This window comes from Lemur catta, chromosome 19, assembly GCF_020740605.2.
Source record: "Lemur catta isolate mLemCat1 chromosome 19, mLemCat1.pri, whole genome shotgun sequence".
Taxonomy (NCBI): domain Eukaryota; kingdom Metazoa; phylum Chordata; class Mammalia; order Primates; family Lemuridae; genus Lemur; species Lemur catta.
In genome coordinates, this window is record NC_059146.1 from 31,830,800 (window position 1) to 31,843,083 (window position 12,284).

The window sequence follows — 12,284 nt, forward strand, 5'->3', positions numbered from 1 at the left end:
GCCCCCTCCGCAGTTAGACAGGTTTGGTTCCGGAGTTGATTGGCAGGTGCCAGACGAAGATGCCACCCCGCCATGGCTCAGAGGGCAGCGCAGCCTATTCCCAGGCGAGGGTCGAAATGACGCACGAATACGGAGCCAGAGCGCCGATTGGGTGGAAGGCGGGCCCTTAAGGCCGCTGAGGTTTCCCATTGGCCGGAGCCTCTGCGCCAGTAATGTGGGCCGGAAGTGGCTGGGAGGGGGAGGGGGTGGTGCATTTAGAAATTGGAGGGGACACTGGTGTACGGTCAGTTTTGGGGGTGTCCCGGGGCACAGATGGTTGTCCAAGAGGGCTGGGAGTGGGGATCCGAGGAGGCTCAGGGACTGATCCTAAAAGACTCAGAGTTGGGGGACTGAGGGGTTCAGGGAGAGAAGTGGGTTTGAGAGGAGTCCGACTCAGGGCTAAAGGCTTCAGGGTGCTGGGATGAAGGGGCACTCGGGAAAGGAAATCTGAGGTCAGAGTGGGGCATGCAAGGAGGCTGAGAGTGGACATGTCTGAGGAGGCTCAGATTGGGGGCACAGGGGTGCTCAGAGTGAGAGATCTGAAAGGGCCTGAGGCCGGAGGAGGGCCCAGGGGGGCCCCGAGTTGTTAGAGAGCCGGGCTCGTGGTTGTGGATCTGAAGTGGGGTCTCAAATTAAGGTGTTTAAAGGGGCTCTGGGTGCACCCCTGGGGTTTATGTGTGGAGCTTTTGAGAAAGGCTCCCTGGGTGGGGTCAGAGAATGTTCTCTGTGAGAGGATTGAGAGGGCAAATGTGTAGTTTGATGGGCCCTTGGTGGAGTTTTGGAGGACTATTCTGTGTGCTTACTGTGTTCCGGCAGGGAGACTAGGGGCTTCTGTGTAGCTTTTGAGATGCTGAGGACTCAGGTTTTAGAGGCCAAGTGAGTTTCACCGCTGAGGTGAGGCCCTGGTGGGCGATGGGGTGGAAGGCTGTATCATGGCCTGTGGGTGGGAGGCTTAGTGACTTCAGTGTGTCCTCCCTTCCCCACAGGACTGGGTGCAAGGAGTTGGTGTCGATGGAGGAGCAGGACGCCAGGGTCCCAACCCTGGAACCATTCAGGGTGGAGCAGGTTGTCAGGAATGGGGGTGCAGAGGGTGAAGGTGGGGACTAGTGGGTGGGAGGTGGGGTGGGATAGGCAGGCTGACTCCTGGGTTCATGGGTTGGGACTGCCCCCTCCCTCCAAATTCATTCTTGCCTTCAGGGTCCAGCCTTACCCCGACCCCTACCCCAGAATGGGCATTGGTTCCTTGACTTCACATCTGGGCCTGACATCCTGAGAGTTGGCTCAGCGATGATACGGCCCCTGTGTGGGTGGAAGGGCCACACCTTCAGGGGGGGTCTCTTTATCCTAGGCCCCACCTGTAATCTACTATGTTCCTGATTTCATTTCCAAGGAAGAGGAGGAGTATTTGCTTCGACAGGTGACCCCAGTACCCTTCTGATCTGTTTTCTCCCTCTTCTCATATCCCTCCCCAACCCCTGCCCCCTGTATGAGAGCCCCCAAGGCTGCAGTGAAGACCTTGGCAGAAAGGAGATTGCCACACAGCACCCATCTCCCACCTTCCCCATTCCTCTCTCAGAACCTGCAAGGGCATATCAAAAAAAGATTTTTCTAGAAGGCTTAGGGGAAACTAAACTGATTCTGAGAAAGGAGGTGGTTATGATGAAGCTCAGACTCTCTGTACTGAGATAGCCCAGGCAAGCCTTCAAAGCTAGAATGTTACTGAGATCAGAGTCCTTGTGTGGGACTAGCCCAGTGCAGCCCCAGAGTCTCAGGAGCAAGGAAGTTACAGAGTTCATACTCCCTGTAATGAGATAGCCCAATCTTGCTAGCTTAGAGGAAAGGAGGTTATAAATATAGGCTGATATAGCCCAGTTCAGATCCTTGAGATTGGAGAATGAAGAATTTAGTGTTCGGATTTCTGTGCTGAGATAGCCTAGGAATCAGAATGTTACAGAGTAAACTCTTCGCCGTACCAAGATAGCTCAGCATAGACCCAGAGTTTTTGGAACAAGATTACCAAGCACAGACCACCTATGCTGAAATGACCCAATTTGTATTCTGTTCTTAAGGATTGGGGAAAGAATAATTTACAAAGCTCAGGATCCCTGCACTGGGAAAGCCCTTTGCAGCCCCAGAGCTTTAGTTACAGAGCACAGATCTTCCCTGTGCTGGAGTAGGCTACTCAAGCTTGAATCCCAGGAATGAGTTAGCTTCAGAACACAGGCTCTTGTGCTGAGATAGCCCACTCCAGACCTTAGAGTTCTTGGGATTGAAAAATTTACATTTAATAGAATCCCTGGGCTGAAATAGCCCAGTCCAGCTCTACAACCATGAAGGGAATGAGGAGATTATCAAGTACAGTATAGGTATCCTGGATTGAGATAGTCCATTCTAGACTATTGGGATCTTGGGAATGGAGAGTTTTCAAAGTACTTTCTTTGCTGTACTGAGATACCCAGTACAGCACACTCCATCAGCCAGGCATTAGAAACAAAAAGGTTCTAAAACTCAAGACTGTCTTCAGATAGCCCAGGAATCAGGAAATTATAGACTATTTGCCACTGGGCTGAAAGAGCCCAGTCCAGTCCCAGAATTTTTTGTGTAGTCTTGGTTCCTTTCCTCAATCCCAGTAGACATGGGTGGGCTTTGGGGCCAAAAGCCTCCCCAGGAAAGAAGGCAAAAAACAAAATCCTGGGAACACACTACCCCAGAGAATGATCCCATGGACAGTGAGATGACCCGTTTCCACCCCAGGTAAAGGCCTCTGTTGGCCTGGGTGGGAGAACTATGTAGGAGCGGTCCTGAAAAAGGAGTGACCCCTTCACCTCCTAGGTTTTTAATGCCCCAAAGCCAAAGTGGACCCAGCTCTCTGGGAGGAAGTTACAGAACTGGGGTAAGTGTCCCTGGCTGGGGGCATGGGTGATCTGGGATGTGGGCTGGAGCAGGGGGCTCAGGTCCAATAGTCTTAAGATATTGGAAGAGAGGGAATCCCTGAGAGTCAAGGGGTCTCAGTGGACATGATTTTGAGGGGTCAATGGGGGTCCTGAGGGGTTAGGGATTTCCTGATGTGTTGTGAGTATCTGAAAGGGTCCAGTGGTCTGGAGAAGTTAGGAATCTTTTGAAGGGTCCAGTGGTCCCTGAGGGGGCCAGCGTGCTTCCAGTCCTGGGATACCCTTAATGGGGGTTCCAAGTCCCATGGGGAAGCCCTCAGAACTCTGTTGCCCTCCCCAGGTGGGCTCCCCCATCCTCGGGGGATGGTTCCTGAGCGGCTGCCCCCATGGCTCCAGCGCTACGTGGACAAAGTGTCTGACCTCAGACTTTTTGGGGGTCTCCCTGCTAACCATGTCCTCGTGAACCAGTATCTGCCAGGGGAGGGCATCATGGTAACCACATACCCTCGCCCTGACCCCCACAGTAACTGCCTCCCCCCAGACTTCTGAGCCATCATGGGACAGGGCATCATGCTTGCCCAGCCTCACACTCATCACATAGCCACATACCCCAAGCAGGCATTCACCTCCCTGTCCCCAGCTTGGGAGCTTTTTAACCTAAAGGGTGGGGGGTGTGGGCCCCTGCCCTGCCCAGCCCTGGTGCCCATTCCCCAGCCCCATGAGGACGGACCACTGTACTACCCGACCGTCAGCACCATCAGCCTGGGCTCCCACACCATGCTGGACCTCTACGAGCCGCGGCAGCCGGAGGATGATGACCCTGTGGAACAGGTGGGCCCGAGACGCTACCCCAGCCACTTGTGGGCACTCCGACCTCCCACATCCTCCAAGATCACCTGATCCCACCTGCCTTTGAGGTACTCCTGACACCCAGACACCTTCCCCTGTCCCCTCATGGGGTACAACTGCCTCCCAGACACCAGGTCCATCTGCTTTCAGGGTACCCTACATACCATAATTTCCACAGACACCCCAGGGCCGCAACCCGCTGAATAAATGCCCCTGACACCCCGTAGACCTCCTGCCCACACATGCTCAGACTGTTCCAACCGCCCAAGGTCCACATTGTACTCCATGCGGGGCTCCAGCAGACACTCTGACGTCCTTAGATACCCCACTGTCATATACTCACGGGTGCCCCAACATCCTCCCAGATGTTCTGACTCTGTCCCCTTCACAGGGCACCCTAGCACTGACATCCTGCCACTCCAGTAATGTCATCTGTGGTGCAGGACACCCAGATTCTCTTTGGACCCCTGACACATGCTTTGATGCCCAGGGTCCCGCCAGATACCATGACAACACCATCGCTGATCTCTTTCTCTGAGTGATGTATTTCTCACACTTAAGTGTTCACAGAAACTCCCCTGGACCTGATTCCCCTGACCTGCTCCTCCTTGGGGCTTCCCCTTTAGCCCACATACTTCTGAGTATGCTGACACCCCCTCCTGTGCCAGTGTCCTCTAACATCCTGATGTCCTTGGGTATGCCCACTCCCTTAACCTCTGCTTCACTGTCCGGCGGGGTCCTAGCCTCAGCCATGCCGTCTCAGCCGGGCTCTGCCTGCGTTTCCTGGGGAAACAGTCCCAGCCCCAGCTGTTAGGAGAGCCCGGCTGCAGTTCTCACAGCCTGCTGACCCTGTGACGCCCCCATCTGCAACCTAGTTCCTTCCCCCTCCCGAGGGACTGCTGTCCCCACCCCCTCCCTTCCCCAGCAGCCCCAGGATCCGCCAATTTTCACTCCTGAACCACCAAAGCTTCCATCCCTGGGAGCACGCTTGCTCCTCAGCCTTTGTCCCTGGGAACTCGCTGACCCTTGTCCCCTGACCCCTGAAGCCTGCTGACCTCTCCCCCTCCCCCCGACTTTTGGAGACCCGCTGACTATCAACCCGCCCTGCAGCCCCGGCCCCCGCCCCGGCCCACCACTTCGCTGCTGCTGGAACCGCGCAGCCTGCTGGTGCTCCGTGGCACCGCCTACACGCGCCTCCTCCACGGCATCGCAGCCGCCCGGGTAGACGAGCTCGACGCCACCTCCCTGCCGCCCAATGTGGCCGCCTGCCCGTCGGCGCGGCCCGGAGCCTGCCTGGTCCGCGGCACCAGGGTCTCGCTGACCATCCGCCGCGTGCCCCGCGTGCTGCGCGCCGGCCTCTTGCTCGGCAAGTGATCGCCAGGCTCTGGACCGTTCGGATCCCGGTTTCCTGCCCATCTAGGGGCTGCTGTGATTCTGTGAACTTGGAACCCTGAGGCAGAGGCAGCTCCCCTGGGTTATTTATTTTCCCAATAACTTTGCTGGAACCACAGAGAAAAAAAAAAAACAAAAAACCATTCCAAATAAACCAAAAATATCTTTCCTTGGTTTTAGTGTTTTCTTCTGGGGGGATGGGGTGGCAAATGCTTGGGTTCCTGAGGGGCACTGCATCTGGGACCTTAAGTGGGTGGGTAGGCCCTGGAGGTTAGATGTGTGGGTCCTGAGTGGGACAGAATCCCGGGCTCTTGAGGGGATGGGGGTTGGGTGGGTGGGTTATATCTGGAAGCTCCTTGGAAAGCAGTGGGACGATGTTGGGAGGTTTAGCTACTGGTCCTGTTAGGGAGGAAGGAGTTAAGTCACTCAGTTGTCACCTGAGCTGGGCATCAAATTACCTGGGTCCAGGTTCCTCTTGGAAGGGGTGGAGCCAGGCCTGCCCATGGGCCCCTCGGGCAGTCTCAGGCCTGGGTGAGTCTAGTTGCGAAGGTCTGGGGGACACCCTTGGCTAGGGAAAAGGTCCTCACCTGACTCTCTGTCCCCAGACCCCCAGCTATGGCCCTGTCCCCAACTCTGGGCCCTAGGCTCCCCTCAGAGCCGCTCAGCCACCACCCTGGAGCCCCCGGGGAGCCGGACGTTGCTGGACGCACCATCTGCCCCGCATCTGAAAGGGACAGAGTCAGGTGGGGGCTGGGGTATTTGATGCTTGTTTGCAAGAGGGTGGGGGCAGTAGCTAGGGCAATTTGACGGTAGGGGGTGCTGTGACTGTGATCACCTGGGGACAGGAGAGGGAGCTGGGCATGGAGTGGGGGGACAATGAGGTACTGAGGCTCACATGCCCAATGCCCCCTACCTCCCAGGCCGGGCCAGGACCAGAAACAGGAACAAGACACCCTACACCCTCCTAAGCACTTCCAAGGTGGGCTAAGGGACATTGAGCCTACTGCCGGCACCCCAAGGTTGTCAACGCCCTCTTCCCATGAGGACCCAGCTGGAGGCAAACACTGTGAGGTGAGCTGAGGTGACCCAGAGCCCTTGTGCCAGCTCCCACCTCCTCTCTGTCCCCCAGATTCTGGCCTCCTCCACACTGTAGATGAGGTGATGATTCTGGAAAGGTGTTGGGCATCTATGAGGGGAGGGACACTCAGGAAAGTGTTTCTTTACCGTTCAGTATAGAAGTATTTCGTTATTTTACTGACTGGGAGAGAAGTATTTCATTGTTGGTCCCGGTGCAGCCCTTTTGCTCTCAGAGGTACCCAGCTCTGTGACCCCCTCCGTGTCCAGACCTCCAAGCCACACACGTGCAGGTTTCCAGGAGCCTTGAAAACCCGAAGACCTTGGATTAGATGTCCCCAGGCCTGGTTCCACCAAAAAGGCCCCCAAGTGGGAGCAGCCCTGGTGTAGACCCAGAGGTGGATTCTGCTGCAGAGAAGCATCCAGAAGGCAGGAACCTGCAGAAGAGTGGGGGCAGTGGCGTGAGCGTAATGTCTTGATTGGCTCACTGGTCCTGATGCAGACCCCTGTGTTCCCCAGCACCCCATCTCCGGCCTGGAGGTACTGGAGGCCGAGCAGGACAGCCTGCACCTTTGCCTAGTGGGGATGGGGCTCCAGCTGCAGGACCTGGAGCGAGGCCGGGGGCCCTGGGCATTGGCGCAGAGAGGAATGGTCCAGTTGCAGGTGGGCAGTGGGGGCCAGGGTGGGGGAGGGTGGGTGTCAGCTTTCTGGGGTAGGAAATGGGTGTCTTGCATGTTCCAGGCCTCTGGATAGGATGTGTGTGTGTGGGGGGGGGGGGTAACTCCAGGTTCTGAGTCTCTGGTGTCCCTGGTGTGTGTGTGAGGTGATGTCCAACCACATGTCCCCAGGCCCTGCAGGCAGACCTCCGAGGGGCGGCCGAGCGTGTGGATGCACTGCTGGCATTCGGTGAGGGGCTGGCACAGCGGAGTGAGCCTAGGGCCTGGGCGTCCCTGGAGCAGATCCTGAGGGCCCTTGGAGCCCACAGAGACACCATCTTCCGACGGCTCTGGCAGCTGCAGGCCCAGCTGGTCAGCTACTGCTTGGTATGCCCCACCCCGATGGCCCCGGGCCCAGGCCCCAATCTCATGATTCCCATGACCTCTATCCTCTGACCCAGGTGTTCAACAAGGAGGTCAACACGCTGGACCAGGACTTGGAGGTCGAGGGGGACCTGGACGGGCCAGGACCTAGTGGGGTCTGGGGACCCTGGGCGCCCAGTAGCCTCCCCACTTCTGCAGAGTTGGAGTGGGATCCAGCAGGGGATGTTGGGGACCTCGGACCACTGGGGCAAAAGACAGCCTGGACACCAGGGGCTCCCTGTGAGCTGTGTGGCCACAGGGCCCCCCAGGGCAGAGGACAAGGCCTTGAGGTGAGAGCAGTCCCTCTTGAGGGACCCTCATCCCCTAGGCAACCAGAGGGCACCTCTGTGCACCTTCCAGCCAAGTCCTTCCCTTTCAAGGTGTAGGTGCCTGTCTCTCGCTTTATCTCTGTCTCTCTTCATCTCTGTGTCTCTCTCTCACCGTTTCCCTCTCTCCCGTCTGTCTCTGTCTACATCTCAGGCCCATTTTCTCTCCCTTTGCCCCTCACTTTCCTTGCTGCAACTGCGCCGGCCTCCTGACTCTTGTGCGAACACTCCAAATCCACTACCACCTGGAAAGCCCCAGAAGCATGCCCGGCTTACCTCCTCCCTTCCTTCCAGCTGCTCCTCAAAGGCCATCTCTCCCAAACATTAGCGACCCTGATCTTACTTCAGTTCCTTACAGCACTTAGCACAGTTTGACTTTATATATGTTTATTGATTTATTGTCTCTCCCTCACACCAAAATAGAAGCTCCATGGGGGTCAGGATTTTGCCTGTTTCCATCCCCACTGAGTCCCCAGCTTCTAGAACAGTGGCTGGAATGTAATAGACACTCATTAAATATTTGTTGAATGAATCAATAAATAATGTCTCTTCTCTTGGTTTCTTTGGCTCTGCCCCTCCCTGTCTCTCCCGTGAGATCTCTCTGTGCCCCTAGAATATCACCTCATGGGCCCCCTGATCCTAGTCCTTCCCCAGCCGTGTCTCTTGGTTGCTGGTTCTCCAAGAACCACATGCCTCTCTCCCCACAGGATGTGCTCCTGTCCGGCCTCAGCCACCGGAAACACTTAGCGGGTTACCGCAGACGCTCCCTGCTCCGGAAGCCTCAGGTGAGCTGGTCTGCAGCGGGTGTAGCACTCAGGGATCTTGACGGCAAGTGACAGAAACCCAACCAATTGAATGACACAGAAAAGGGGATGCTATTTTTGTCACGTAACTGAAAAGTCCAGGCACTGCCAAATTTCAGACCTCAAATGGCATCAGGGCTCAGTCCCTCCCTCTCTTGGCCTCTACTTCCCCAAGGTGGCATCCTGCTCAGCAAAATGTCTGGCCCGGCCACTTCACCCTTACTGCCCATTGGTTTGTGCCTTTGTGGCAGCCAAAGTCCCAGGGCTGACCCCACCTGCCTGGCTTGAGTCACGGGCTGCACCCTGAATGAATCGGAGTGCTTGCGTTGGCCAGGTCTGGGTCATGTGCCCAGTCGTGGAAGTGGAGGAGGCAGGGGTCAGCTTCACATGAACCTGAAGCTGTCTCTACTTAATGAGTACAAAGCATGACCCCGACACCCCAAATTGAGCCACTGTTATGAGGAAAAGGGGGACTGATTGGATTGGAGGACAGGCACGAACAGACATCCACTACCCTGGAGATATTCCCCATCCATTGGGGTCCTGGGGATAGCGGGGGTGCCAGGAAAGGGGGAGAAATGAGACCAGCCCTGTAGGTCTATGGTACTAAGGGAAAGTTCATACTAAGTGTCACTTCCACCCATTCCGCTGTGGCTGCTGTCTGCCCTTAGGACAAGAAGAGGCAAGCGCCTTCCAGTCTCCAGGATGTGACACTGGAGGTGGATGCTGGGTGAGGTGCCCAGAAGATGGGTCTGGGGGACAGGGCTCATGGTGGCAGCCCACCCACATATTTAACACTGCACTTCCCTTGGCAGGGCTCCCGATCCTGCATCCAGGTGGCCCCTGGCCTTCCTCCTTATCCTCCTCTTTCTCCTTCTCCTCCTGGTGGGTGCCACATTGTTCCTGCCCATGTCCGGGGTCCTCTGCTGCTCTCACGCCCGACTGGCCAGGACACCTTACCTGGTGCTCAGCTATGTCAACGGTCTCCCCCCCGTCTGAGTACACAGCCCAGACATGTGTAATAAATGGTCACTGTCAAAGGATGTGTGAGGATATTGTGTGCTTGAGTGCCCAAAATCTAGGATATGGCCCGCATGTCTGCACAGACCCCTTGGCTTTGAGCACAGATCATAGAATGGAATCAGCCCATCTCAGGTTGGGTTGCCCAGACCCTGACGCAAAGATTCAAGTGCAAGTACCTTATGTGGATGGTGATCCTTGCAAGTGCGGTAGGGGAGTGAGGAAGTGAGCCGGGGAGGGAAAAAGCCGGTCATAGTGGTGGAGTTAATGAGCTGGGTGCTGCTCTGAGCACCATCCCACTGGGGACCTCTGGGAAGCCGTGGAACACAATTTGAAGTTGTTTCACCAAAGAGGCAAAGAAGTTGTGGCGCTTATATGCCAGCCCCCATCTTGCGTTGTTGAGGGCTCTTCCTGGAGAAATTAATGCCCCACAATTCTGGCCTGTGAAGGCCCCTCCCTAGGCAAAGGGGCACAGGTGCCTGCCACAGGAAGCTAGCGGCAGGTACGGAAGGGTGCACATGATGCCGCAGGTGAGCTGCCAACAGCACCTGCCATAGCCCCTGACTCACATCCACGTGGTTGCTCTGTTCCAACACTCCACGTGGTGGGCTCCCGGCTGGGCCATCATTGGCCTGGGGGCAGGGGCGGGGGGTCTTGATAGCACCAGGCTGAACTGCCAGGGCTCAGTCCTGGAGTCCAGTCTCCCCAGAGATTAAGGTATCGGGACAAGAGGTGGGGGCAGAATCAGACCCAAGGACAGAGGCAGGATGTGCTGGGCTCCTGGATGTGCACTTAACATAGGTCCCTTCCCCTTTAACTCTCACAACCACATGATGATGTGGCCCCACTCAACAGAATGGGAAACAGTCTCAAAGAGGGAAAGTCACTGGCTGAGGCCACAGGGAGCAAATGACTGAAGCTCAGCTCTCACTGACTTTAAAGAAATGGGAATTTGTTTTTGTGGGTAACTGAGAAGTTCAGGACTTCAGGCATAGCTAGATCCTGAGGCTCAAATGATGCTTCTATCTCTCAGTTCTTTCCTCTGATTTACTATAGCTTCTTCTTAGCCCAGTAGGGGCCAGAGTGGCCATTACAACCTCCAGCCATACACCCACCAAGTTAGCAGCCAATAGGAGAGTCGCTCTTCCTTTATAGTTCCAACCAAAGTCCAAAGGCTGGTGCTCGGGCTTGGGTCATGTGCCTCACCTCCACTGGGGCTGCAGTCAGCCCTGCCTGACCACAGGGACTGAAAATGGGGGAGGGGTGGGTCCCCAGAGAAAATCAAGGAGTTGTTACTACAAGGGGAAATGGATACTGAGGGGGTGGGGGAAGCAGCAGATTCTGGAAGACTCCAGTCCACGTTCAGAGAAAAATCAGGATGCAGGCCCCGTTTCAAAAGCCTGGTCAAATCTCCACTCCCAGCCAAGAAAGCATGGTCTCCTTGCAAATAGAGCCGGCAGAGTCTTGGCAATATTAGCCAATAGGCCTGGTAATGGAACTAATGTGTCATTCATTCATTCATTCATTCATTTAACAAACATTGACTGTCTGCCATGAGCCAGGCCAGGCCAGTGAACAAGATGGACTAAAATTCTCATCCCTCTGAAGCTGATATTCTAGTGGGAGAGATCGACAATAAATTTTTAAAAAATAAGCAAAATATGTAGCAGTCGATAGTACTAAGGAGCAAAATAAAGTGAGCAAGGGGAAAGGGAGTACAATTCAAACAGGGTGGTGGAAGGTGGCCTCAGGGAGACAGTGAGGTCATTGTGGTATAATGATGTCATCATGGCAAACCATAGTGAGGAAACATCACACTGACTTCTAAAACTGTGCTGTCCAACGGAAACATAATTCGAGCCACAAATGTAATTTAAAATTTTCTAGTAGTCACGTTGAAACAGTAGAAATGGGTGAAATTAATTGTAATAATACAATTTATATTCTATTTTACCTGATATGGCCAAAATATTATCACTTCTATATTTAGTGAATATAGAAATTATAAGATATTTTACCATGCTTTTTCCTTACTAAGTCTTTGAAATACTGTTTTGCAGCACATCTCAATTTGGATGCTATGGCCGGGCGTGGTGGCTCACGCCTATAATCCTAGCACTCTGGGAGGCCGAGGCGGGTGGATTGTTTGAGCTCAGGAGTTCGAGACCAGCCTGAGCAAGAGTGAGACCCCATCTCTACTAAAAAAATAGAGAGAGAAATTATCTGGACAACTAAAATATACATAGAAAAAATTAGCCGGGCATGGTCACACATGCCTGCAGTCCTACCTACTCGGGAGGCTGAGGCAGGAGAATTGCTTGAGCCCAGGAGTCTGAGGTTGCTGTGAGCTAGGCTGATGCCACGGCACTCTAGCCCGGGCAAGAGGGAGACTCTGCCCCCCCCCCCAAAAAAAATTTGGATGCTACATTTTTGGCAGATAAAATATAGTCCTATCAAAACAATAAAGTTGTGTAACAGAGAAAATATTTTATGCTACTTCAGTTTTTAATACATTGACTGTTACACAAAAAAATCAGAAACTTTTCCTTGGGGCTACAGTGTTTTATTATGAAAATAGAATAAAAACTTTGAGTGTAGGCCGGGCATGGTGGCTTATGCCTGTATTCTAGCACTCTGGGAGGCCGAGGCAGAAGGATAGCTGGAGGTCAGGAGTTTGAGACCAGCCTGAGCAAGAGCGAGACCCCATCTCTACTAAAAATAGAAAGAAATTAGCCAAATAACTAAAAATATATATAGAAAAAATTAGCCGGGCATGGTGGTGCATGCCTGTAGTTCCAGCTACTAGGGAGG

At 54.5% G+C, this 12,284-nt stretch overlaps 2 protein-coding genes across 10 annotated transcripts; both read left to right on the top strand.

Annotated features, from left to right (window-relative positions):
* The first annotated feature begins 233 nt into the window (after positions 1-233).
* ALKBH6 (alkB homolog 6) lies at positions 234-5,339 on the top strand. Of its 6 annotated transcripts, XM_045532256.1 has the most exons (8): positions 236-283; positions 856-933; positions 1,026-1,104; positions 1,388-1,456; positions 2,872-2,932; positions 3,271-3,422; positions 3,645-3,761; positions 4,890-5,339. In XM_045532256.1, exons 3-8 carry the CDS (start codon positions 1,051-1,053, stop codon positions 5,151-5,153), a joined length of 717 nt encoding a protein of 238 aa, XP_045388212.1. In that variant the 5' UTR covers positions 236-283; positions 856-933; positions 1,026-1,050; the 3' UTR covers positions 5,154-5,339. The 6 variants fall into 6 exon arrangements, with proteins under 6 accessions (XP_045388211.1, XP_045388216.1, XP_045388217.1 ...); XM_045532255.1 differs by lacking the exon at positions 856-933 and having other exon boundaries at positions 234-283; XM_045532260.1 differs by lacking the exons at positions 856-933; positions 4,890-5,339 and adding an exon at positions 4,171-4,883 and having other exon boundaries at positions 234-283.
* Positions 5,340-5,625: 286 nt separating this feature from the next.
* SYNE4 (spectrin repeat containing nuclear envelope family member 4) lies at positions 5,626-9,474 on the top strand. 4 transcript variants are annotated; one of them, XM_045532262.1, is made up of 9 exons: positions 5,626-5,702; positions 5,777-5,914; positions 6,092-6,242; positions 6,765-6,908; positions 7,094-7,288; positions 7,363-7,614; positions 8,358-8,435; positions 9,125-9,183; positions 9,269-9,474. In XM_045532262.1, the coding sequence occupies exons 1-9, from the start codon at positions 5,674-5,676 to the stop codon at positions 9,450-9,452; spliced, it is 1,230 nt and encodes a 409-aa protein (XP_045388218.1). In that variant the 5' UTR covers positions 5,626-5,673; the 3' UTR covers positions 9,453-9,474. The 4 variants fall into 4 exon arrangements, with proteins under 4 accessions (XP_045388218.1, XP_045388219.1, XP_045388220.1 ...); XM_045532263.1 differs by having other exon boundaries at positions 7,094-7,273; XM_045532264.1 differs by having other exon boundaries at positions 6,765-6,785.
* Positions 9,475-12,284: the final 2,810 nt, after the last annotated feature.